General features: G+C 38.5%; 1 protein-coding gene across 3 annotated transcripts in view; it reads left to right on the forward strand.

The window, feature by feature from the left end:
• Positions 1-26717, forward strand: part of MCCC1 (methylcrotonoyl-CoA carboxylase 1) — a 29700-nt gene extending 2983 nt beyond the window's left edge. The window contains exons 3-19 of one of the 3 annotated variants that reach the window (XM_030575481.1): positions 120-259; positions 842-937; positions 2694-2815; positions 3727-3874; positions 4793-4914; positions 6267-6378; positions 6897-6978; positions 7790-7917; positions 11154-11337; positions 11898-12007; positions 15059-15275; positions 16240-16326; positions 16929-16978; positions 22575-22712; positions 23468-23575; positions 24139-24210; positions 25772-26717. In XM_030575481.1, coding sequence (XP_030431341.1) covers positions 120-259; positions 842-937; positions 2694-2815; positions 3727-3874; positions 4793-4914; positions 6267-6378; positions 6897-6978; positions 7790-7917; positions 11154-11337; positions 11898-12007; positions 15059-15275; positions 16240-16326; positions 16929-16978; positions 22575-22712; positions 23468-23575; positions 24139-24210; positions 25772-25891 — 2036 coding nt within the window. In that variant the 3' untranslated portion in view covers positions 25892-26717. Of the gene's footprint in view, positions 1-119; positions 260-841; positions 938-2693; positions 2816-3726; positions 3875-4792; positions 4915-6266; positions 6379-6896; positions 6979-7789; positions 7918-11153; positions 11338-11897; positions 12008-15058; positions 15276-16239; positions 16327-16928; positions 16979-21124; positions 22713-23467; positions 23576-24138; positions 24211-25771 lie in introns of those variants that run through there. The other 2 variants (XM_030575482.1, XM_030575483.1) reach the window with 2 other exon arrangements.
• The last annotated feature ends 471 nt before the right edge of the window (positions 26718-27188 follow it).

A 27188-nucleotide genomic window follows, 5' to 3' on the forward strand; every position in this document is an offset into this window, starting at 1 on the left:
ATATTGTAATAGAAGTTTGTAATATTATGTAAACTGTGACAGTATTTTCATATCATGTAACATAGAAAGGTATAGATTGGTCATATACATGTAAAACCTGACTTTATTTCTTTTAATAGAAAGAAGAAACATAGGGAAGGTCCTCATTGCAAACCGAGGAGAAATTGCATGCAGGGTGATGCGGACGGCCAGAAAGATGGGTGTGAAGTCTGTAGCAGTTTACAGTGATGCAGACAAGAATTCCATGCATGTTGCAATGGTGAAGTATACTAGTTAAAAACATAAGGCCCAATCCTGCAAACAGTTATGCACACAAGTAATTTTACTCATATGAATAGTTCCATTGACTTAAATGAGCCTGGTTATGTGAATAATGTTAATAGCATGCATAAGTTTGCAGGATCAGGCCTTTAATTATTAAATGAAAGTTAAATTGCATGGGGAAGAGTTTTGTTAAATATTGTCAGTACCAAAGGTGGTGCCAGTGGGCTAGTGCAGTAGATTTTCACTTCTGAAGACCTAGATTCAGGTTCTGCTTGAATCACAAAGAAAAGTATGTTGAGTTTTATTCTAGACTTCTGAAGACATCACAAAAACAGCAGACAGTTTCGCTTTCTAAACTCAAGAAAGGTCCAGGTTAGTGGCCACTGGTCTCTATTTCTATAAAAAATGACATAATTAAGTTCACCCAATTGAGTTCTTTTCTGAAGAGCAAACAATTTAAATTGCTGCATGTTAGCATTTTTATAAATGATAAAATGGGCCTCCAGTTAAGATTTAAATTTGTTGTTCAATTGTCTAACACTTGATCTAATAGTAATGTATATTTCTTTTACAATAGGCAGATGAAGCATATTTCATTGGTCCAGCTGCCTCTCAGCAGAGCTATTTAGCCATGGAAAAAATAATACAAGTGGCCAAAATATCAACAGCACAGGTAAATATAACTACACTGCCCCTACCAAATTACGCACTTTGATTTGGCCTTCCTTGTACTGTGGTTTCCCTATGAAAAACTGTACTTGTGCTTTTGAGAACAGTTAAATGGGTTCCTCTGAGTACATGGGAAAATTCAATTTCCAATTTAACCTTTGGGTTTGAGCTAAAAAATAAAGATAAAATTACAGAGGAAAGTGCTCTAAATGTTTGTTCATATAAGGTGTGCTTAGCCTCTGTTTGCCAGAAGCTGGGAATGGGTGACAGGAGATGGATCACCTGATGACTATCTGTTCTGTTCATTCCCTCTGAAGCACCTGGCGTTGGCCACTGTCGGAAGATAGGATACTGGGCTAGATGGACCTTTCATCTGACCCAGTATAGTTGTTCTTATGTAAGGTGCAGCTTATTTTGTTCTAAACAACACATACAGTAGTATTGTCCTCTTTGTGTCTGTTCTGAGCTTATTGTATCTTTCACCTCACAATGTAGTTTTAAGATGCTTTCTTTTGATAGTTAAAATAATGACATTTTAAATTAAAGGTTGTCTGCTTTGATCAAAACTTATATGCATGAGATATTATTTCATTTATATAAGGTAACACCTTCAAAAATACTAATGTTTTACTTTCAAAAGCAACGTCAATAAGATTTAGGCTCCTAAATTCTGACATTGTTTTTGAAAATGAGACTTAGGCTCCTCGGTCATTCAGGCACTTTTGAAAATGTTGTCCAAGCAGCATAAAGTGTTGTAGGCCCTTCACGTAGGACCTGAAGCTCAAAACGTACCTAGTTTGCTTTACTCAATGGGACTACTTACTAAATATTATTACTCTCCTATGGAAATATTTGCAGGATTAGGCCCAGTTCCCTGCTCCAGATTGCTTAAATTATAATCTAAAGACTTGGTCCCGCAATTAATTATTCCTGCGGATATATTTACTTCTGAGCAGAGTTCCACTGACACCAGGGGTACTCTGCACAGGACTAACTATACTTAGGCTTCGAGGGATCAGATTTTTATTGGTAAATGTCAGTAAACAATTTCACCGTCCATATAAAAATTGACCAAAAAAAAAATTCCCGTCAATAATAATTGAAATTTATAGATAGACAAAGTAAGAAAAATGCTGCTTGAGAACCTATTAGAATTTGATTTAAGGATATTTATTGTGTATATTTTGATGTCATGTTGAGAATTTGTTTTAATGGTTATAAATTTCAACTTTTTGAAACCAACATCTATGATCATTAAAAGTGGTCTGACCCACCCTCTTGCCTGATACCCCCTATAGTTTCTTGCAGCTGTGAAAAAATAAATTGATAAAATATAAAAATATGCTTAAAACAAACATTGATATTATCCATTAAAATTATTTAAAAAAAAAATCATATTCTGCCTGGCCTAACTATACTCATGGGTGTGACTATTTGCAGGATCAAGTGCTAAATAGACAGCATGCACAAAACCACAGCGGAATGAAGCAACATAAAACATTTCCTTCAGATTAACCATTGATTGCTAGTCTTGTTATAATTACTTATCACCCATTCCTTAACTGCTCGACCCAACCTACCCACCTACCCTTTAGTTTTTCTTAATTGTATTCCTGGTGGTTGATGTTTTTTGTGCATGGTATGTTCCATCCCATGTTTCCCTCCGTCCCCCCAGAAAGCCTTCTATATAAACCTGTAGTTTTAGGGTGACATGGGTTACACTGGTGTAAAGTAGGCTGGTAACCTTCATTCTGTTTTAGGCTATTCATCCAGGGTATGGTTTCCTCTCAGAAAACACAGAGTTTGCCGAGCTATGCAAGCAAGAGGGAATCATCTTCATAGGCCCTCCTTCATCTGCTATCAGAGATATGGGTATTAAGAGGTATCTCTTTCTGATTTGTTACTCACTTCAATGTGTAACTTACAGTTCAGTGAATTTGCCTTCATTATTAATGAAGATTTTTTACTTAGCTCTTTTGCTCCCTGCATTATTCTTGATTTTTCTACATAGCCTGTTGTACAATGCTCCAAACTGTTCATAGTTCTGGGATGAATACAAATATAGGAACAATCAAGATTCTTCCATTAATAAGATTTTAATAATTGCATAGGCTGGTCTAGGATCCTCTAGGATTAACGCTTTGCACTATCATACTGAAGGACCTAGGTTCAATACCCAGGTCTTTAGACTTCAGGTCAGAAAGCGCTGTGGGAGCTCTACTGATAGCTCTCAATGGTGGTGGAAGGAAGCATCTCATGTCTCTGCAGTGACTTGTAGCTGTTCTTGAATGGTGTTGATGGGAAGAGAAGCCTATGCCCCGTTCTTGGGCCAAAGGAAAATTGCCAGAGCATGAGATATAAATAGAATGGTGGAAATTAAAGACTGCTTAATCAATAACCCTTTGACAAATAAATCAACATTATTAATCAAGCATAAAACACATTATCTAAATTAATTTGGTACCTGCATAAAGGTTAATTTTACAATGTGTATTAATGTACTGTGTGATTTAACTAGTGTTATGTGCATGTTTTCTATCCCTGCTCCTTTTATGCTCTTAAGTATAAAAAAAATTATGTGCATGCTGAACTACACCAAATTAGGGTCCTTATCCTAAAAACATTTGTGCACCAGCATAACTTTACTCATCTTAGTAGTCCCATTGAAGTAAATGGAAGCAGTCACATGAATAAAGTTAAGCGTGTATGCGGTATTTACAGATCAGAGGCCTCTTGTAAGAAACAGCTATTATCATTGCTATTTTAAATATCAAAAAAATATTTTTTTTGAAGCACCTCCAAGGCTATAATGTCTGCTGCTGGGGTTCCTGTCACTGAAGGTTATCATGGTGAAGATCAGTCTGATGAATGTCTAAAGGAACATGCCAGGAGTATTGGGTATCCAGTAATGATTAAAGCAGTTCGTGGAGGCGGAGGAAAGGTAAGGAAAACTTACGCAAACTTGTTTTATCTGATTTGAAGTTATGCTACTAAGATATGTACTAATACTACTACATCGTACCTTCTGTTTTATGTAACTGAATTCTATAAAAGGAATCTTATCAGAAAGGTAATCGGAAGCAAATTATTTTAATTTGAAGTTAATAAAATAATGTCCAGCACTTTCATTGTGCTTTCCTTTTATTTAGTCATTCTTGGGCCAAATTGCTTGTATAAACTGGTAGAGCTGCATTGACTCAAATGGAGTTCCAGCAATATACACTAGCAGAACGTTTGGTCCGTTATGTTGTATTGGTGAGGTTGTATGAGATTGAATCATTGTTTAATGACAATGTCTGTTGTGATTATATTTTTTAATGGTGGTTTTAAATTTGTGAGTGTTGCATAAATAGATTCTTAGAAATCTTTGAAATATCTGGATACCTTCAGTGTATAGCTATTATTTATTAATTGATGACCTCCCTGATGAAATGTGAAAAGAGCCTGCAGAAAAATTTCATGATAGAGCTCCAGGTTTGTCTCCATGATTTCCATAACAAATGTACATATTTTGTAAAGAAAAACAGTGTTTTGTCTTCCAGCCATGAAAACTTAGCATGAGATCCAAAAGTCATATTGAGTTCTGTCCTTAACCGCACCAGTGCAACAACATTATCTTTAATTTATAGCCTTAGTGACACTTTTATTTTCTGTGGGATTTGCAAAGATTAACTGTTTGGAAGTTAGTAAATAATCTATTGATGCATAAGAAGGAATGGAATTCTTTTATTGGTAAACACATATTGTAATTATTCTTTTAATCATTCACCAGTTTTCACACAAGTGGAGATTTTTTTGTAACTGTTATTATTTACTTGTTCTTTAGTAGCTATTTAGACATCCTTATGTTGTCTCTTAGGGTATGAGAATTGCTCGGTCAGAAAAGGAGTTCCTGGACCAACTAGAATCAGCCAGGAGAGAAGCAAAGAAGTCTTTCAATGATGATGCAGTGCTGATAGAGAAATTTGTAGACAATCCAAGGTGAGAGAAGTGGATTATATTTTTAATACTTAAAATATTTTAAAAAACCAGCACAACATTTTTATGCAAGATGATAGTTTGTGTCTTATACAGCATTGCACACACTTTCTGCACTTGCATAAAATAGGGCAGAATTATTAATTTTACAAAGTGTGAAGTGGATGACAGGGACTTTGAATGATAATTTATAACAAATCTAGCTGTCTTGGTGACATATTGGCAGCATCCTAATGGTGGTGGTGTGGAGAGACACCTAGATATTGCATACTATGTTATGGCAATGACATGCCTAGTCAATACATCAGCCTTCTGACCTCACCGTTCTTTTAGGTCTAAAGGAAGCAATGGGTAGCAGTGCTTAAAGCACAGAAATAGGAGTCAGGAGGAGAACCATAGTCTACCTCAGATGTCCTGTATGTACTCAAACAAGTCACTTAATCTCTCTGTGCCTCAGTCTGTAAAATGGGGATGATAATACTTCATTTACATTTATGCTGTAAACTGAGCTCATTAACTTTCATAAAGCTCTTTTGACATAGACAGATACAAGGTGTTATAGATTGCAAAGCAGTGATATTCTTGGCATACACCTTGTTGAACATGTAGTAGGTAGGTACATATAAATACTTTCAGCTGAAAGTACCAGGAGATTAGACTGACCTATCTCTAAATATAGCTTTAAAGCACCTACATTGTAAAAAGAAACATAGACCTGCTTATCTTATCCGTTATGCACGTGCAGCTCCCATTGACTTCTTTGGGAACTGCATGTGTCAGCAAACAATGGGACAATCAAGACCCTGGTAAATTACTGTAATACCTAAAAGTCTGCCTCTCTCATCAATAAGTAGAACTGCCACAAGCTGGTGTTTGGCCTCCTGGAATAATATTTTACAGATTAAGTGGTTTACCCCTGAGCACATCAAAGGCTAGGAGATGTCAAAGGGCCTATGTGTAAGTTGCAGAATTCACAGATTTAAAACTAAAAAAGAAAAAAATCTTGAGTCCAAAAACTAATATAGAAGTAGCGGACTCTAAATATTTTTTTCTCTCTCTCTTCTTTTTTTTTTTTTTTTTTTTAAACTCATGAAGTTTCAATACGATGATCATGAAGTTCAAAATCCCATTTGAACTAGTGGCTTTCGGAGTTATAATATGTTTCACTGAATCACTTAACAGCATCATGCTGATCTGCAATTGGAACCAAGAGGGCAGGCCCTTACAGCTGTATGAAACCCTATTGAAGTCAATGGGGTGCTGTGCAAGTGTCTGCCTCGGTGGAACGGATTGCAAAATTGTGGCTTTAGCGATCTTTAGTAATATACATTGAAACCTTTGTTATTGTGAAACAGGCATGTTGAAGTCCAGGTGTTTGGTGACCAGCATGGCAATGCAGTCTATTTGTTTGAAAGAGATTGCAGTGTGCAGAGAAGACACCAGAAAATCATTGAAGAAGCTCCTGGGGTAAGTGGAGGGTTCCTAAATGGAGTTTATAAAGTAATATTATTTTGAATTTTTTGTACATATCTGTCTGCTTTCTGCTACTTAAATAAATAAATCTCAGAACCTTTTTGCATTTTATTTTATTTGTTTTTTGAGCTCCAGAGACAAAACTGAAGGTTAGAACGTAGGATTTTACAATATTGAATTAAAACATTGTGGCATCTAGCTTGGTGTCCTACTTTGGGAAATGGCCGGTACTTGATGTTTCAGAAGAAGGGAAAAAACTCCCTCTTAACCTCTAGTTGTCCAACATTTTGCATATTTTATTTATTTCAGTCAATTTATCAAAGATTCTCTACCGTCAAGATTTAGGACATAAGCTGATTGCTACTTGGGTCAGGAAGCAAAGATTTTAAATATAACATGGTTCAGGATTTTACTGCTGTTTTTTAAAGATGGCATAGTATTCACATACAGTAGGCATGATATCTGTGAGACTCTCAGTAATGTGCAATCTCTTTTTATCATTACATTCACAGCCAGGAATTGAGCCTGAGGTGAGAAGGAAACTTGGAGAAGCTGCTGTCAAAGCAGCCAAAGCCGTGAACTATGTGGGAGCAGGTACATTAACTTCCTTCTAGTGCCTTCCTCTTAAGTTAATAGAGCCTTGAGCCTCAAGTCAAATGACATTTTCTTGTTCTGGAATGTGATACACGCTTGTAGCATTTTTTTTAACTTTCATGTAGTTGTCACATAGTTATTGAGTTCTAAGCTAGCGAAATTTAGCATGAATCCCCTGCGCAGAGTAGTATAGAACTACGGAAGAGAAAAAGCTAAGAAGTCTGAAAGCAAATAATTCAGCTGAATAGCTTGAGATTTGAAGGTGAATATTCTGAATGCACATCAGACTACATGTGCAAAGTGATTTATCATTCACCTTGCAAACAACAAAATGTCAGTGTTCTAACTTCAGGGCCTGCTCTAAAAATAATCCCAAGGAAAACAGCTGTAGTTTCTAGTATAGTTACTAGTTGAAAATCAGTTCAGAAAAATATTAACAACTCTGATTCTTTTTAAGATATTCTTTGGAAGGGAAGTCTTTTAAATTAGCATAGGACAATTCTTCCTGACGGATCCTGAAGCACTTTATAAATATCATATATACAACACTACTGAAATGCAGCTGCTTCTGGAGAGAAGAGTAGCAGTCCACCAGCACAGAACGTCTTGGGATAATAAAAGTGTGATGGGATAAGATCCAGTGGTTTCAGGCAATTTAGGTGTTTCAAAGCTGATGCTCCAACCATTAACACACCTTTCCAGTTTTGTCAAAATGTTTTTGTCAAACTGCAAATCACTAAATATCTTTAGGTGGCCACCTGGTAGAAAGCCTCCTTGTCTCAGTGAAATGTGTGCTTATTAAATATTTCAGGAACTGTGGAATTTATTATGGACTCTCAACATAATTTCTACTTTATGGAGATGAACACCAGGCTGCAAGTGGAGCACCCAGTTACTGAGATGATCACAGGGACTGACTTGGTGGAGTGGCAGCTGAGGGTAAGGGATAACTAATTTTAGTTGCAAGGGTAGCAGGGATGGATGGTGTCTATCCAGTGGTCTAGTGTGGTAATGCTTGGCGTTATTGTGTGCAGGATGCTGCTCTCTCACTTCCATGGTTGGGAGTGATTCCCATTGCTCCACAGCAGCCTCCCTCTCTCCCTGTTTAATAAAGGAGCATTGTGGAAAGGCTTTGAATAGAATCCCCACACAGTCCTCCTCGCAGTATTGGGCTTCAAAGTCTCAGGGAGAAGTAGAGATGGGGGATCTTCAGGCCTTTAACTGGGATATAGAGAATATGGGAAGTGAGAGGAGAAGATTCTTCGTTTATCCTTGAATTTCTGAATATGCTTTAGAAGCTTAATTTTTGACATGCAAAGTGTTTCTTTGGCCCAGGAACCATGCATGGCGCAGAGTCAGAGAAACAGAAACCCTTTCCAGAGAGTAGAGGTGGTATTCTTTCTGTGTATTTCTACCCCAGCAGAAGTTCATGTGGGAAGGAGCCTGACAATTCTACCGTACATGTAATAAGCACAGTTCTGTTCACATCTGCCAGAAGACAGTAAGATGTTTTGAACCTTCAAGTGTATGGGGGGGGAGGGTATGGATGATGGAAGGGATTACTGTGGGGAGCGTCGGGGTTTGGGTACACAGGTGTTGGGCAATGGGAAGCTGGGTTGTGTCAATGTTCAGAAATGGTGCATGTGATTGGGGCGAATTAAAGCTGGAAAAGAAAGCCAAAGTGGCAGTTAATCTAAAGATGCTAAGGCAGGAAATGGAAGGCTGTGGATTGCTAATCTGGGAATGGGAGTTGAGAACTGAAGAGTGCTGACCTGGGACAGAAGTCAGACTCTGCTGGAGGAGAGGGAAGGTGGAAAGAACTAAAAGAAGAGTCAGGACTATGGTCAGGTACCAGTGGAGGTGTAAAGAAAAGGATGTTATTTCCAGAGAGGGGAAAAAGCATTACACAGATCCAGGGTTCACTGCTATGCCTTAGAGCAGTGGTTTTCAACCTTTTTTCATTTCAAATGGAGGTAGGCATCCTTTCTGAAATCTTAAGACAGTGGTCCCCAATGCTGTACCCATGGGTACCATGGCGCCCGCCGGGGCATTTATGTGCGCCCGCGTAGTGCCCAGCAGAGAAGAGAAGCCGTGGCCCCGCGCCTTCCGGGGACAGAGAACTCAGGCTGCGGGCACAGTGTTCTCTGTTCCCAGCAGGTGCGGGGCACCACCTGGTGCCCAGCAGAGGAGACAAGCTGTGGCCCCGCACCTGCCGGGGACAGAGAACTCGGGGGCTGCACGCTGGGGGCGCTAGTGTTCTCGGTCCCTGGCAGGCGCGGGGCCGCAGCTTAATCTGGAGAGAAGTCACGGTGCCTCACCTGCCAGAGACAGAGAACTCCGGGCCTGCAGGCTGCGGGCACCGGTGTTCTCGGTCCCAGGCAGGCATGGGACCCGCCTAGCGCCCAGCAGGGGAGAGAAGCCGTGGCCCCGCGCCTGCTGGGGACAGAGTACTCCGGGGCTGCAGGCACCGGCCTTCTCTGTCCTCACAGCTTCTCTCCGGCTTCTCTCTTCTCTCTGGATTCATATATTATGTAATATTAAATATGATGTTTTTTGTATTATTTAATGTACAAATACAAAATAAGCCTTGAAAAATTGTTGACGCCCGCCACACTCTGCTGAAAACATGAGTGTGCTACTGGCCACAAAAAGATTGGGGACCACTGTCTTAAGAGAGAGTCTGTGGACCCCTGGTTGAAAACCACTGCCTTAGAGGAACAATAAATACCTACAACTTGGATCATCAGGCGTTTTCTTCCCCCTTGTGGATGGAAATTGTGTGTGCTTTTGAGACCAGTGTGGGCAGAGGGGTCTGATTGTGGCTGTCCTTGCTGGCTGGTTACCATGACCCTGCTACAGATTTCTCCACGGCATTTTAACCTTAAAATGTTTCCTGGATTTACCCTGAAACTAGTGTATTTTCCCTTACTTTTCTAGCTTTCTTTCCTGAATTCAAGGGAGTGAAAAGGTCCCTGTTGACCTATTAGTTTAAAAATCCTGAGTAATTAGAAACTCCTCCTGTGAAACCTTTTCTTAAACTTGTGTACAGATTTCAGAGTATGTGAAAGAAGGGAGCGATGGACTAGAGTCTAGCAATAGTGGCAGCTAGTAAGTTTTTCCAGCCACTTAGAAGGATTTTCTTCTCCCTAATAAAATCTTGTTTTCCAGATGAGCAGGCTTTTATTGTTCAGTGCTTTATAGGCTCACATTTTTTTTTATTGGACCGTAGCAGTAAGAGGAAGAAAAAGCATTGTTTATTGTGATTCAGTTTTGTGGAATGTTGTAAGATCATCTTACGGTAATAGAACTTTGGAAATAATCCTCTTTCAAAATCCTTTAAATTGTGACTTTCTTCCTGGGGAGATAGGAAGGAATAACTTTAACATTTATCAGAATTAAAACCTAAAACTATTCACCCATCACTTGTTTCTCATCACTTGTGAGGTTACTTGTGTTCAGAAGAAGAGTCCTTCTTCCCCAGTCCATCTTCTCTTTCTCCTTGATCCTGCTATCAGATAGCAATATAGAATTTGTGGCGTTGGTCTCATTCCCGGACAGTAGACTGATATCACAAACAGGATCATGACGTTCTCTCTGGATCAACAAGAAGCTGAGTTGGAGGAATAAATTGTTATCCAAATATACACATTTGAAATAGGAAGTACAGAAAATGGCTAGTGAACTAACCTGTTTTGTGTGTGAATGTTTTTTTAAGTTGGTTACAATGTATAAGTTCCTTCCTACTTGATATTGCAGCCATTGTATTCCTTGGTTGGGCAACTGATACATCAAAATGTAAGATATATTGGTCATGGAGAAAACCTAGTCCTGAAACAAGACAAAAATGATCAATATATTGCAATCCTTTCTCAACGATGTTTATTCACGTGCCAGGACAGCCAAACCACCTGACTTGGTGTTTTTTGTAGCTCCTTGACCTATTGTCTTACATGGAAGATTACAGCTGTTCTTATTGTGTAATTGTAAATAGTACCTTGCCTTTGTGCAGATCGCATATGTATAATTTTATCATATTTAGCTTCCATCTGTCATTTGTTACAATCAAAAGTTTGTGTGTCTGTACACACAAGATATCTGCATCCATGTGCTAGTGCTCTGACCCGAACTGTTAGGGTTGCTCCCCGGTGAATAGAAAATTACTCTACTATCTACAGGTTGCAGCAGGAGAGAAAATTCCCCTAATGCAGGAAGAAATTGCACTCAGTGGCCATGCATTTGAAGCCAGGATATATGCCGAAGATCCTAATAATAACTTCATGCCAGGAGCTGGACCCTTACTCCACTTGTCTACACCACCACCTGACAGTTTTACCAGGATAGAAACTGGGGTCAGACAAGGTAAAATTTGAAGACAGTATTAACTGAAAATATCTGTTAAAAAGAACAGCTCATTACAAATGTGCTCTCAAGCAAGTTCCCTCTGGCTGCAGCTTTTTAATCTTGTGCTTAGCTTGAGGCCAGAATTTGCCCCAGAGGATATTGTCGTAATTATAAAAAACTACAGAATTCTTCTCCCTGAGAATTCCACTATATCTTGATTGGATCCCTAAATATCTCATCATCTTCCCACTCCAATTATTGCCCTTATGGGATAGGCAAATTGGATTTCTTTCAAAGCTTGTCAATACTATGCCTTAATTCAGCAAAGAAGGTTGATGTTGAATAGTATCACCTCTGTAACATTTCATACTCAGGCTGGCCTTGGAATTGAGAGATTGGTCCACAAATCAAACTTGAGTCTCCTACGTGGCCATTGCGGAGCACTGCCCATTGGGGGTCTCAGATCATTTTGCTACCATAGTGCTAGTACCACTTTATAAAGCATACCATCAAACATATCTATGTGAAGGTGAGTGTCAGTGTCCTTAGAAATCATTCCCTATATATTTATACTTTAGGTGATGAAGTTTCTGTACATTATGATCCAATGATTGCTAAACTAGTTGTTTGGGCAGAGGATCGCCAAGCAGCATTGAAAAAGTTGCAGTACAGCCTCCATCAGTACAATGTAAGTATCCTTTGTTCTTTGTTTGTTTAGTACCTACCACAATGGGATCCTAGGTATTACAGAAATACAAATAATATAAGGAACCTAATACGATTTCAAGTCTGTTTCTACATAAGCTGTTTACACAGCTCCTATCACAATAGTAGCAAAATGCTATTATAGAACAAAAACGGCTTTTTTGAAAGGGTTTAACTTAGCTACAGCTAAATTGCAGGACTACTAATTGTAGTTACTAACTGTAGTCGGTAGCCTATCATTTAAATCAGCTTCTGTACCAAATGATTGGAGGATAACTAATGTGACGTCAATTTTTTTAAAGGGCTTCAGAGGTGATCCTGGCAATTACAGGCTGGTAAGCCTGACTTCAGTACTGGGCAAACTGGTTGAAACGATAGTAAAGAACAAAATTGTCAGACACATAGATGAACATAATTTGTTGGGGAAGAGTCAATATGTTTTTTGTAAAGGGAAATCATGCCTCACCAATCTACTAGAATTCTTTGAGGGGGTCAACAAGCATGTGGACAAGGGGGATCCAGTGAATATAGTGTACTTAAATTTTCAGAAAGCCTTTTGCAAGATCCCTCTCCAAAGGCTCTTAAGCAAAATAAGCTGTCATAGGATAAGAGCGAAGGTTCTCTCATGGACTGGTAACTGGTTAAAAGATTGGAAACAAAGGGTCGGAATAAATGGTTACTTTTCAGAATAGAGAGAGGAAAATAGTGGTGTCCCCCAGGGATCTGTACTGGGACCAGTCCTATTCAACATATTCATAAATGATCTGGGAAAAGGAGTAAACAGTGAGGTGGCAACATTTGATACAAAACTACTCAAGATAGTTAAGTCCCAGGCAGACTGCGAAGAGCTACAAAAGGATCTCTCAAAACTGGGTAACTGGGAAACAAAATGGCAGATGAAATTCTGTGTAGATAAATGCAAAGTAATGTACATTGGAGAACATAATCCCAACTATGCACATAAAATGATGGGGTCTAAATTAGCTGTTACCACTCAAGAAAGAGATCTTGGAGTCATTGTGGATAGTTCTCTGAAAACATCCACTCAATTTACAGTGGCAGTCAAAAAAGTGAACAGAATGTTGGGAATCATTAAGAAAGGGATAGATAATAAGACAGAAAATGTCATACTGCCTCTATATAATCCATGGAATGTCCACATCTTGAATACTGCGTGCAGATGAGGTCACTCCCCTCTCAAAAAAGATATATTGGAATTGGAAAAGGTTCAGAAAAGGGCAAAAAAAATGATTAGGGCTATGGAATAGCTACAGTATGAGGCGAGAGCAATAAAAGTGGGACTTCTCAGCTTGGAAAAGAGACGACTAATGGAGGATATGATTGAGGTCTATAAAATCATGACTGGTGTGGAGAAAGTAAATAAAGAAGTGTTATTTACTCCTTGTAACACAAGAGCTAGAGGTCACCAAATGAAATTAATAGGGAGCAGGTTTAAAATAAACAGAAGGAAGTATTTTTTCACACAATGCACAGTTAACCTGTGGAGCTCCTTGCCAGAGGATGTTGTCAGGGCCAAGGCTATAACAGGGTTCAAAAAAATCATGGAGGATAGGTTCATCAATGGCTATTAGCCAGGATGGGCAGGGATGGTGTTCCTAGCCTCTGTTTGCCAGAAGCTGGGAATGGGCAACAAGGAATGGATCACTTGATGATTACCTGTTTTATTCATTCACTCTGGGGCCCTGGCACTGGTCACTGTTGGAAGACAAGATACTGGGCTAGCTGGACCTTTGGTCTGACCCGGTGTGGCTATTATTAAGGTGTTCCTGTTTGGGTCTATTGAAGAGGTGAGCCCAAACTGTAGTGTTTTAAACTCCACTCTGCACTTTTTCAAAATTCAAAAAATTTTGCTATTGGCATCTCGTTCAGGCCCTTGTCAAGTAGTAACTCCTAAAATTATAAAGGATTGTTCAGTATTTAAAATTTTACTATAACTTATTTAACAAAGCAAAACAAACCAGATTGACAAGGCAGATAACATTTCTAATGCGAAAGGTTTGACTTGAAGTGAAGCCAGTTGCAGTGTGTAGTTTATTTACATTTACTGATATAAAAAATAAATTTTAAGGGACACAATCAACTTAAAAATCATGCATCTGAAAATGTTTTGTCTGCTATTGTTAGAAGTAACACAGAAGATTATTATAATTGACAGAGATCAGAGAAATATGTTTTTCTAAGTTTGTTTTGTTTTTTGTTTTGTTTTTTAAGTTCATTAAGTCTATATGTTTGACAGCACATTGTAACAATTCAGTTTCACTAATTTCCCCTAACTAATCCATTTCCTCTGTTGTTTGTGTGGGTCTTTTGCACAGCAACAGAAGAGGGAGACTCTAATAATTAAAAAAAAATGTAATAGTCAAGTGCAGAGATAGCACCTGAAAGACTTTTTTAAATTTTATTTTTAAATTGACTACATTTCAGGTTGACTGAGTCTTCTTAAATACTTGAGATAGGATTTTCAAAAGCATTCAGCACTGGCCTCAGTCTGCTCCCATTAACATCAGTGGTTAAACTCTTGTTGACTTCAGCGAAGGAAGAGTTAGGCCAAAAGTTAGTGTTTTAGAAAATCCTACCCTTGTTCTTCAAAGGTGATAGTTTCTTAAATAACGGGATATATACCAATTGAAATGTTTACTCTTTCTCTTCTCAGTGCTGTACTGCACTGATGTCACTTTTTAAGAAGACATTTTCGGTATCAGTGGAGCAGACAGCTGTAGGTCCGTTAGCAGCTCTTTGTTTTCATTTGGGAATGTGTGTGGATTTGTTGTTTCATTGTTTTTTTGGCACAGTGTTGTTGTGGCTCTGTTGGTCCCAGGATATGAGACACACAAGGCGAGTGAGGTAATATCTTTAACTGGACCAGCTTCTGTTGGTGAAAGAGACAAGCTTTTGAGCTCTATGGACCTGAAGAAGAGCTCTGTGGAGCTCGGAAGCTTGTCTCTTTCACCAATAGAAGTTGGTTCAACAAATGATACTATCTCACCCACCTTGTCTTTCTTTTTCTTGACAGATCGTAGGACTAAGCACCAATATTGATTTCTTACTAAGCCTGTCAGGACACCCACAGTTTGAGGCTGGAAACGTGCACACCAATTTCATTTCTCAACACCATGATGAACTGTTTCCAGCCAAACAGGCAACCCCAAATGAAATTTTGTGTCAGGCTGCTCTGGGACTCATACTGAAAGAGAAAATGATAACAGATGCTTTTAGAGTTCAGTCTGGTGGTAAGATAATTGTTTCCCTTTCCTTTAGTTTATTTTTCCTTTGAGGGGGTGAGACAGAAATCAGAGCTTTTGTCCATTTCATTGATTTTGTACTCCCTTGTTGCCTCACTGTTTAACCTCCTGACATCTGGTTACTACCATCGACTGAGAGGGCTGGACATAGCTTTCTTTAGGTGACAGATACTAAGTATAACACCTTTGTGATGCATGTGTTCTTAATTAGGTAAAAAGAGACTGTTCTAATGTATTTCAGATAGAAACACAACTTTTCATTTGCATGTGTGCGTCATTTCCACTTTGCTCCTGTCATCTTCAAAATGTCTGCAAATTTCTCTCCAGTGAGAAGGGCTAGCTCACAGTCTTTTCAATGTCCATCAATACTGTTTCTTCAGCCAACCCTGGGACCTTCAGATTAAAACACCAACTGGATCCCAGACAGGATCTGGATCAATGGAAGTCCTTCCATTGACTTCAGTGACCTCTGAAATCTGTTTTCATATCTCTTAAGAAGAGAGGATATTTACAGTTATACATTAGAGGATTAAAATGGTTGATAATGGCTAGACTGGTAGCAAATTGTGACTGCTGTTCGATGATTGACTGAGAATTGTACATGCACCTAGTGTGTGCTATGCTACCATTTTTTGTTATCTCGTCCCCCCGTCCTACCCTCAGTCTACTTCTGTCCCTCATCCACTTATTATAGCCTGTCGTACAAATTGTAAGCTGATTGGACCAGGGACTGTCATTTACTATGTATTTGTACAGTAACTATGACAATGGAGCCCCAACCTGGTTCAGCCCTTTTGGTGCAACAGAAATATATAATAACAATATAATAATTCATAATGTTAATAAAGTGATTTGAAGATGTAAAACACTAAGTACATGCTAAGCATTCTTATGTGCTTTATTTGTAATACAGTAAATGCAGCATCAATTGTTTGTGTATTTGGTCTTGTAGATAAATTCTCACCATTTGCATCCAGCAGTGGCAGAAGAATAAATATATCCTACACCAGAAACCTGACTCTCCTAGATGGTGAAAACCGTAAGTGACTAGCTGTGGGTAACGTGTTTGAGACTGTTATTTCAACATGCACACGCATAAAGTTGTAAAGATTTGGAAGAGGGAAGAGCAAACGTATATAGGAAAAAGTTTATTTGAGATTGATGGGGGAGGGGTAACCTGCAAAGATCACATGCTCCAGTCAGCATTTTCAAAGATCATGGTTAATTTCACACTCAGATTCCTGGAGACACTGGCCAGATTTTTTTAAAAGTGTCCCTAAATTTAGGATTCCAAATCCATATTTAGATACCTCAATAAAGGATTGAATTTTCATAGGACTTAAGCACCTGCAACTCCCATTGACTTCACTGGGTTATGGATGGTTTGAAACTCTAGTTAGTTTATTCAGGTATCTAAATACAGATTTAGGAACCTAGGGTTAGGCACCCAGCTTTGAAAATTTTGCTCTAAATGTCAGAACAACCTTCTACGAGGTTTGCTGAGCTAGTCTGACAGTTTTTGTTGGCCTTCTCGTTTGGAAATTTATATTTATGTTGAAAAAGATGCCCTGAACTCTGTTTTTAAGTTTAATTTTTCTCTAAGTCAAGTAAATCTTGTTTTTTTAATATTTTATTAAACAGATGTGGACATAATTATAGATTACAATCATGACGGTTCATATAACATGCAGGTAAAGTTCTATTTTCTCATACTCTTTAGTAACTGATCTCATCATAATGATGAGTAGGGTTAATTTACTGTATGTTTCTTGGCACCTTAAAGACTAAGACTTATTTCGGCATAAGCTTTTGTGGGTAAAAACCCCACTTCTTCAGATACATCTGCGCAAATAAATCTGTTAGTCTTTAAGGACTCCTGATTGTTTTTGTGGATACAGACTAACACGGCTACCCCTCTGTTACTTGTATGTTTCTTATTTAGATGTAGGCTGATTGCATCACCTATTATTAATGTTGCCCAACACTTTTCATTATAAGATCCTTTTTTAGTTGCTTTTAACTGTGCCAATCTAATATGTTTGGTCTGAAATTTTCCATGTTGGGTGTCTGCCTCATGCTGGTTTTTTTTTTAAAGTTTCAGCCAAAATGATTGTCATTTCTGAGGACAAGGCTAAGGAAAAACACGTCTGTCGGTCTTATCGTTGAATACTCTAGCTCCCCCATGCTTTGGAGCGGGACTTGATATGTGGCTGAGAGGTGGCCTGTGTCAGGAATGTACCTTTTGCCATCTCAACAAAAATCCAAACAAATTTGGCCATATTATAAGCCTTTGAAAAACCACGGATTTCACATGCTTAGTAGAGACTTCTTATGTTTAGAAACTAAATTCCCTGAAGTTTCTGTCTAGGGCTGAGTAGCATTTTCCCTGCAATGGCAGGTCCAGGCATAGATCCATAGACTCTAGGACTGGAAGGGACCTTGAGAGGTCGAGTCCAGTCCCCTGCCCTCATGGCAGGACCAAATACTGTCTAGACCATCCCTGATAGACATTTATCTAACCTACTCTTAAATATCTCCAGAGATGGAGATTCCACAACCTCCCTAGGCAATTTATTCCAGTGTTTAACCACATCTGAATGGAAAACAAGGAACCTGTCTGTCCTGTCCTTTCAGTGACCTTCTCTGCTGATCCCAGGCAGTGTGGGGGAGGAAGCTGCCTCATTTAAATGCACAGGGAGCTAGAGCTGAACTGATGGAGAGAAAATGGGACAAGGAGCCTGGTGTTGTGGGGTGGGAGAAGACTGGGACTGGAGACTAGTGGGATGGGAGAGGGAAACTGGGAGTTGGTGTGGGAGGGTGACTGGGGCTAGCTAAGGAAGGAGACTGAGACTATGAGCAAGGAAGGGAAATGGGGAGTGCGTACTGGGAGCCAGTAGGTGTATGCTTAAATCAGAGGAGTGGCTGAGAGGAAGACTGCGACTGGCTGGTCAAGGAAACTTGGACTGAAAATGAGTGGGGTGTGAGGAAGGAAGATCGAGGGGAGCGGAGACAGTTCTGACAAAAAGCTTGGACATGGAGGGAGAGGAGCCATGCCAATAAATAAAGGTTTGGAAAACATTCCTCAGTAAAAGGCTGAAGGAGCTCTCTCTATTTAGTTTATCAAAGAGAAGATTAAGGGGGATTTGATCACAGTCATAGGGCTCTTCAGTCTATCACACAAATATATAACGAGATCCAATGGGTGGAATTTGAAGCGAGGCAAATTCAGACTAGAAATAAGACTCACATTTTTAACAGTGAGGGTAATTAACCATTGGAACAAGCTACCAAGAGTTGTGATGCATTCTCCATTACTGGAAATTTTAAAATCAAGATTGGATGTTTTTCTAAAAAAATATGCGCTAGTTCAAATAGAAATTAATTCAGGAAGATGAGACTAGATAACCACTATGGTCCTTTCTGGCTTTATGATCTTTGAAACTGGGACAGGCTGTGAAAAGAGATTGGGACAAGGATCTGGGGAGTGGACCCTGAGATTGGATGAGGAGTGTGTCAGAGAGATTGGGACTGAGAATCAAATCAGTTGGGGTGGAGAACATGAGTGGGTGAGACTGGAACGGTGCAGGAGAGGGACAGATTTGATGAGGAGCGGAGAGGAAGTAGGAATGGCTGGACAAAAAAGGTTGGAGGAGAGGAGACTGGGAGAGGGAGTCCAGAGAAGGACATTCAGCGAAGGAGACTAGGACTGCGATGAGAAGCATGATAAGTGGAGAGTGGGACAGGGTTGGCAAGGAGAATAGAACTAGTATGAGGAGCTGGGGTTAAGGAACTAGGACAAGGACAGATTAGAGAAAATGGAGCAGAAGATGTCCTGAGTGCTGGGAGAGGGTAGAAGAGTCAGTGCCCACTGGAGCAAAATCAACTCTAGAGTCAGGAATGTAATCCAAGATTCCTGAGCTGCCACCGAAATCTGTGAAACACGCTGTCAAATTGTGTGTGTCTCCTCCCCGTCAAGGGCGGGCCCACATAAAGGATGACAACCTACTATTGCTATCAGTTCTTTGTTATCTCAAGTGGCAGAGGTCTGTGTGATTGGTCTAAAGGTTCCAAACTTGCTGATGACCCATGTAGGTGTCACTATGACACCACATGCTGGAATTGCTGTTTTTTTCAGTTTGCTTGTTTAAAAACCTAGGAAATGAATACACAAAAATCATGTTAAAGAACATTATTAAGGTTGCAAAGGACTCAAAAGCTAGAAAACGCCATTATTAAGGTTGCTTGTGCAAATTTAATTTGGCTCTCTTTTGCATATGCTGTATGACATAGTCTTCAAGTTCATAATTACATATAGTAGGGTAGCCACTTAGTCAGTCTTGCTTTAGGGTACATACAAGGGTTATTTTGTGGATTCTGTATCTCAGGACCACATAATTTAAGAATCCACCTGATGACACTCATATTATCATTGTTGAGCATTTTGAAATGCCAACATGTCACCCCTCCCTCACCAGCATCCCTCATAATCAAGAAGAGTTCACATTGTTACCTGCTCACTTTAGGGCGCACCACCTATACCCTACCGAGGGCTCGAGACGTGACCTGGTCAATTTAAGGACCCACACACTTTCCCTTCCGAGAGCTCAGGGTGTAAGGTACTTATCCTTACCCACGTGGCTCAGGAAGAAACCTGGTCAGTTTTAAGTACCTGCTCCTACCCACCAGGCTCAGGGCTCTATGGGTGTATGGAACCTTTTCCCAGTGAAAGAGCTTTACACAGTTGTGCTCTAAACATCTATTTCACCCGATGGCCGGTCAGGATCCATTCATCTGGGGGTTCCCGGCAATACCTCTACATGTCATGGTTATGCAGAGAGATCAGAGTTCCAGCAGCTTGATGTTGAACTGCAGTCTGGAAACGGTTCCCAAAGAACATTGTTTTTCATATACATTATATAGGTAAAATTAGCTACCGCCTTCAAATGTACTAATCCTATTACATTATCCCACACTCCTAAATAACAAAAATGTTAACCAGTTACATACTGGCACCTAGGTGTCCTCCTTGCTGCCCAAGTTTTTTACATTTGTATCTTTCACGCTCAAATTGTAACTTAGATGTGACCTTCTCTGTTTATGCAGATGGTCAGCATAAAAACACTGGTTAGCGCTCATTTTACCATGTATTGAGTCTCTTTCTGTCTCCTCCCTAATTTCCCAGTGCTGGGTGTGTCTACTTTACAACCTTGATGGTTATAACTCGTTAGGGAAATTCCTGAGAGGGGGGTGCTTTATCAGCAGCAGAACAGTGGTTGTGGGGGTTTTTTGTTTTGTTTTCCCCATCAATTTTAGTGGTGAACTCCCATGTGGGCGAGAGGGCTTGATCAGATCTACAACATGATTTGGGGCATACAAAATCAAGCAGTAAATTGAGGCAAAATGTAAGCCATTCTTACATGGTTTTATCACAAGCGAACACTGAAACAAGTGTGTGTTCTCTCTTTCGCTCTTTAGACATGATAGATTCTCAAGGCTTGTGGAACATCTTACAGACTGCTTCTGTTCCGTAGCACCATCTTTAATACAGATGGAGGCAGCTCAGCCAAGTTCCTTGAATAATTTACAACTTAATATTAGAACAGCAAATTGCTGAGTCTGAGGTGAAGAAGGATTTAAAGGAAGTAAAACCTATGCAATGAGAACAGTAGATATTCATTTTTATGTCCATTTCCAATACCTCTGCACATCTAGGCCTTGAACAAGTGTGATCTCTTGGCTCAGTAAGTTAATTTTAATGCAATTAACATAAGAACAGGACTGAGAGAAACTGTTGTTAACCAAGAAATATTTTCGTGTACACAATTTTTCATCTTTAGCATTCTGGAAAAGTACAAGATTAACATCTCTGAAAAGTTGAATCCTCTATGTACAGAACAGGGATAGCATGCTAAAAGTACAGTAAGATTCTCCGTGCTGTCTCAACCCTGTTGTGGAAGGATCACTTAGGAAGAGGAGGGGCCCCAGACTGAACAGGCTGTGGAGAATGAACCAATCACTAACCTCTCTGCTGCGATTCCCAACAGTGGTGGTACTTATTTCCTGTAGGAATGGAGGTTTATTTAATCTGGACGCCTGTCCATTTGGAATTGAACTGAGACCATCATCTTACTCACGTGGAATATCAAACAGCCATCATATGGTAACTAATTTGGGTTACTGTTAACCTTGGCTGGATTCTCATTAATAACCAAGGACTTCTAGGCATAAATAATCCAATTTTAGAGTCTGATTCTACAGTCCTTCCTTAACTTCATTTGGAAGTTTTATCTGTGACACTTTCCCTAATCCAGAAGTTCTCCTCAGAGCCTCCATTGTCAGTATTCCTCCTTCAAGTGCAACCTTCCTTTTCCTCCTCTAACTTTGGCAGAGCCACCCATAAGCGTGGGTGGGAGGGGGAGAATGATGACAAGTGGTACTTACTATGGAGAGTAACTTGTATCTCTTCCCAAGGGGAGTTCATTCAGCCTATAAATCATTCTTCATAAACTAGGAGTTCTTTCTAGCAATTTCTTTTTAAACTTTTTGTTCAAGAAATTAACCATGCATTGTTAAGCAAGTCTTGTCCCCTTAATGTTACCTGGGAGATAATAGGGTTATGACCGCTTAGGGTCTCTAGAGATACCGAAGAAATTAATCTGCACTTACGGTGAGGAAAACCCTTAAAAAATCAAAACAGAATATTTGGGGGGGGGGACACTACATGGTAGAATATAACTGAATATTATCCACCTCAGACTGGAGTGACTAAGGATATTTAAATATGTATGTTAACACTTTAATGCAAATGGTTACTAGCATGTCCATTTGTAACAGTGATTTTTGCCCTGGAAATACTATTCTAAAGCGAGAATGCAGTGTTATAGTCAATCATCAGCAACATGGTTTAGATGTGTGCTATGACTGTAAATGCTCCTTTGTATGACTACAGCATAACATTTAGGCTTACTGGGTCATACAATACAGACAGGACCCCCTTATCCTGCCTGTATTAATCGGTTTGGCCATTCTTTCTTCTTAGCCCTGAGTACTGAAACACTGGTCATGTTCCACAGCTGCAGCACTATGAGATAGCTTCCCTCATTTTCCACAATGCACTGATACATAGTAGGTAGATGCACAAACTGAGAATGGGAGAAAAACTCTTGTGGACACAAAATGAACTATGTTGCTTGTAACCCACAAGGTAATTGTGCCGCTGACTGGTTACAAACTTACATTAGGCTCTGTGCCTATAACATCTTTTAACAGTTAACAACTGTATTTCAGATAAAAGATAAAGCTTTCCATGTTTCTGGAGATATTTCTAATGAGGGAGATTCGACTTACCTGAGATGTACAGTAAATGGGAGTGTTTGTAAAGCTAAGCTGGTCATTTTGGACAACACTATTTGCCTCTTCTCACTGGTAAAGTTTCTTTTTCATCATCTGAGATTTAAAATCCCAGCTGAGGGGGGTAAGCAGGATTGTGAAATGGAGTGTAGTGGACTTAGACGAGTAATCTTAAATTTAGGGGGGTGAGATGTATCACTATTTCAATTTTGTAGCAGCCCATAATCTTCAGATCCTTGCTAGATTTATAACTATAATTGGAGGATGGTAACTAATAATCTACAACTGAGTAAATTAATTGCAGTTAACCAAATCAAAAGAGATTAAAATGATATTTGGAAAAAAAATACTTTAAAATGGTTCCCTAGAACACTGCTTATAATTTGCAGCTGAAAAGTATGTATGAGGAAGAGTGTAATTATGATTTTTTTATTTTAATGTACTTCATTTTTAAAATAAAATAATGAAAAATAAAAGTAATCAAGATGGAGCTTGAGGAGGAGAACTCCAATTTAGCCTTGAAAAATAAATTCAGATTAACATGACAACTTACCTTGGCATTCTCTGCATTGCATTAGCAGTAGTACTTATGAAGAAGAAATGTCCCTGTTTCCATTGTAAAGCTGGTCCATTTTTTCCAGTAAAAGTGATTAAAGGAAATTAAAATGACTTTGTGATAAATGTCATATGAAATCCACACGAATAAACAAACTACTTAATTACTTAGTAACAAATGTATTAACTTCTGTCACTATAAATATAAATCAAGGTTTGTACAATTGTAATGTGTTAATGACATAACTCAATCTTGGTTTATTAATTTTCTGTAGAAAGGCAGTGCACAAATTGGGCTTCCAATACCTAAATACTTATCTGGAGCGAGTGCAACAGGAACTCAAGGAGGTGCTATAGCACCTATGACTGGGACAATTGAAAAGGTGATTGTTACAAATGTGGGATGGAGAGGGGAAAGGAAACCTGTTTAAACATCTCCTACACAGCCCTGGCTCCTTCCAGTTGGAGAAAATCCCTCAGTTTGTTCACCTGTGCAGATGGTTTCCAGACTTCCTGTCTTGTTTCTGCAGAACGCAGGAAGAGCTCTTTAAAAATTCTAAGCATTTGACTAAACTTGCCATTTTAATTAAATTTCTTCCTTTTAATTGGCTTTTCAGCCACATGTCTCTAGAGCTGAAACCTTAGAGGCTCTCTGATCTATTCCCTCATGGCAGATAAGCCTACTGAAAAGTACCAGTCATAGAATCATAGAATGTCAGGGTTGGAAGGGACCTCAGGAGGTCATCTAGTCCAACCCTCTGTTCAAAGCAGGACCAATCCCCAAGTCCAGAAGAAGCCTTTATTATTCAGCTCTTCTTTAGCTTTTCTCTGAAGGAAACTTTCACCTCTTTTGCTAGCCAGATGTCCAGGTAGAAATCCTGCCCAAGTGATTTGGATTATATGGACATACGCGATTTTTTAATCCTTGCTTGCTTTGAATTTGTAGGTATTTGTGAAAGCAGGGGACACTGTACAAGCTGGAGACCCTCTAATGGTTATGATAGCTATGAAAATGGAGGTGAGTGACATTAAAAGTGTTTAATTACTGGGAATTAAAAAACAAACTCCAATGATACTGAAATGAATCCAGGATTGGTTTATTGGAATATTGTACAATTCAGTCTTGTTTCATCATCAACACCACTTGAAATATTGCAAAACTAATATATTATTTGACTAGATTTCAGAGAATTATGTTTACTGGTACATTATCATCAAATAATATTTTCATGTATAATTTTTATCTGTAATTTTTGTAAATGCTCATTTTGTTAGCTCTTTAAATGCCTCAGATATAAATTATCCATTATTTTCAATACAAAACCATCTTTCATAATCTGGATGTTTTACTTTACTTTCTCTCGCCATGATTTAAACACATGATATTACTATCTGCAGTTACTTTATGCTGAAATTCAGCAAGCAGTGATTCTTTCTCTAAATATATATCCGGCGTTTTCTTGTGTGTAATCCTGTTGATTATTGTTTACATAAAGCGTTACAGAAAGTAGACTAAAGATTCTTTGTAAGGGTCAACATTAAATGTAATGTAGCAGCACGTGGGATGTTCTGTCATGTTTTGTTACATTGTTTGGCATTGGCTAAAATTGCCGGCACTATCCCAGTTTCTGTAGTTTGAGCTGGTTGGGTTTGGATTTATTTTTACAGTGCAGTGTATGGGAGCCGAACTAAATAATGTAACAGATTTAAGCTAGTGTTTGAAATAATTTATAAATTTTGATAACATTGTGTAAAATCCTGCATACTAAGAAAATTAATTCAAATTTAAAATTATTAAAACTTATTTTGGTAATTGTATATCGCTAGGTGGTTGTAACATTGGTATCCATGTTACATGTGTGGCTCTTTGTGTCTTTCATTGACAGTTTACCTGAGTAGTTCCTAAATATTTGTGCTACTATTTAAAATAAAAAGGTTAAATTGCAAAATTAATTTAAATGAATCCTTGCTAAGATATAAGAAAGTATTTGTTTTTGATTAGACTAATCCTATTTAGAAACTATCGGGGCAACAAAAGGTACAATGGAAAACGAACATGATATAATAATCCTATGAGCCAAATTTGGACTTGGTGTGTAAGCAGTTGGTAATCACATCTTAATTTAGCCCAAGATCTGTTAAATAAAAACATTTCCTGTCCACCAAACAAAAATATATTAAATGCATCAGCAGTCCCTTCAAAGGAACTGACCTGTTAAATGGTTAACATTGTTGAACTAAAACTGAGTTATTTTAACAGATGTCTAATTTATTTTTAAGAAGGAACAATGAAGTAAAACAAGATGGAAATATCTGTGCTTCAGCATGTAACCCCAAATAGTGTTTTGTTTTCCTCTCCGGTTAAATATTGAGGAGGAAAAACCAAAGTAACTTGAAAATGAGGTTCTTTCAAGAATAAAATAACATTTTAGAAGAATGAACTGTGTCAAAAGAAGTGGTAAATGTTGATTTGATCTAATCTCACCTCTGCTCAGGATTTATGTGCTTGATTGTTATTAAAAAAAGAGAGAATTTTTTAAATAGTCTATTGATTTATCTGTGTGCTTATTTCTATGCAGCATACCATAAGAGCTCCCAAGGCAGGAATAATAAAGAAAGTTAATTACCAAGAAGGCTCTCAGGCCAACAGACATGCTCCACTAGTTGAGTTAGTGGATGAAGACATGGAATCAAATTGAACTCCAAGGAAGGTGCTATTTTTTGCTTTCTTGGTTTTCTCAAAGAAGGTGTCTTTATAGTTTGTTCAGCATTCCATGGATATAGTTACATGGCAGATTATGTCCACTTCCCCTAAAAACTGGACATTACTGAATTGTAATAAAAGATAAACAGCTAAGGATCTGATCCTGCAATCCTTAGTGTAAAATTCCTATTGAGCAATTACATTTGCCTGATTAGTGACTGCAGGATCTGTCCTTAAATTGGTATTTATAGGTGTTTTTGTAGTGATTGGAGACCAACTTCCAAAATATTGGTTCTTGCCTACTTTGTCATTGTGAGCTGCCATTTTGCCATATTTTTGCCCTTAAAGTTTCCTACATTTCAGACTCCTTGTCAGGCAGTTTGAAAGCTGTCCGTGATAGGCAAATTTAAATGAGTGCATAAGAATGATATCATCCTTACTGAGGCAAAACTCCCATAAATGGCCTGAGTATTGAATGCAGGATTGGTCCCATCACATATACTCTTAGCTAGGTCACTTTATCTCTTGGTGCCTCTTGTTTGTCCATTTGTAAATGGGGATAATAGTGCTGAGTTATGTCACTGAGGGGCAGGGTGTGTGAGGGAGATTGAATTTCCATAATTATTGTAAAATACTTTGAAGATCTCTGATGAAAGGTGTTGTAGAAGGGAAAAGAAATATTATTGCTGTATTAATCAAAACTGAATCTGTTTCAGGATGGATTATTTATCTTGAGAGCTCAGAGTGTAATACAGAAAAACTGTACATTTATTTAATATTAAAATGTTTGTGCCATAATAAAATATGTATTTTAAAATTCAGATTACTTTTCACATATCTCTTCATGTTTCAGTCTCCGAACCTTATATCTTGTTCATTTGCCAGAATGTGGTGTTCCCAAGATCATTATAAAGATATGAAATGTCTGACTGATGATAATACTTATTGCTACTTTCATGTGTACATTTCTTCATGAAGAAAAATGTGTGGTTCTTTTATACACGAATGCAGTATAAGTGAGCGGAATACTACATATTGGCTATACACTGTAATTTATTTTTAACTTGTTGATGCTGAACCCCAAATGCTTGGGTAAAGGAAAAGGACACATTATTAATAAAAATGTCCATACTAATTATTAAGCCCTTTCAAATTCCTTTCACAATTTATACAATGTGAAGTGCTTTTTGTCATATGAACTTTCAGGTTATTGTGAATGTGTGCATTGTGGTTATCTGGCATAGTTTGAACTGTAGACAGGACAACATAGTTGTTACAGAACCATGTTAGAG

Source organism: Gopherus evgoodei, chromosome 9, assembly GCF_007399415.2.
Source record: "Gopherus evgoodei ecotype Sinaloan lineage chromosome 9, rGopEvg1_v1.p, whole genome shotgun sequence".
Lineage (NCBI taxonomy): Eukaryota > Metazoa > Chordata > Testudines > Testudinidae > Gopherus > Gopherus evgoodei.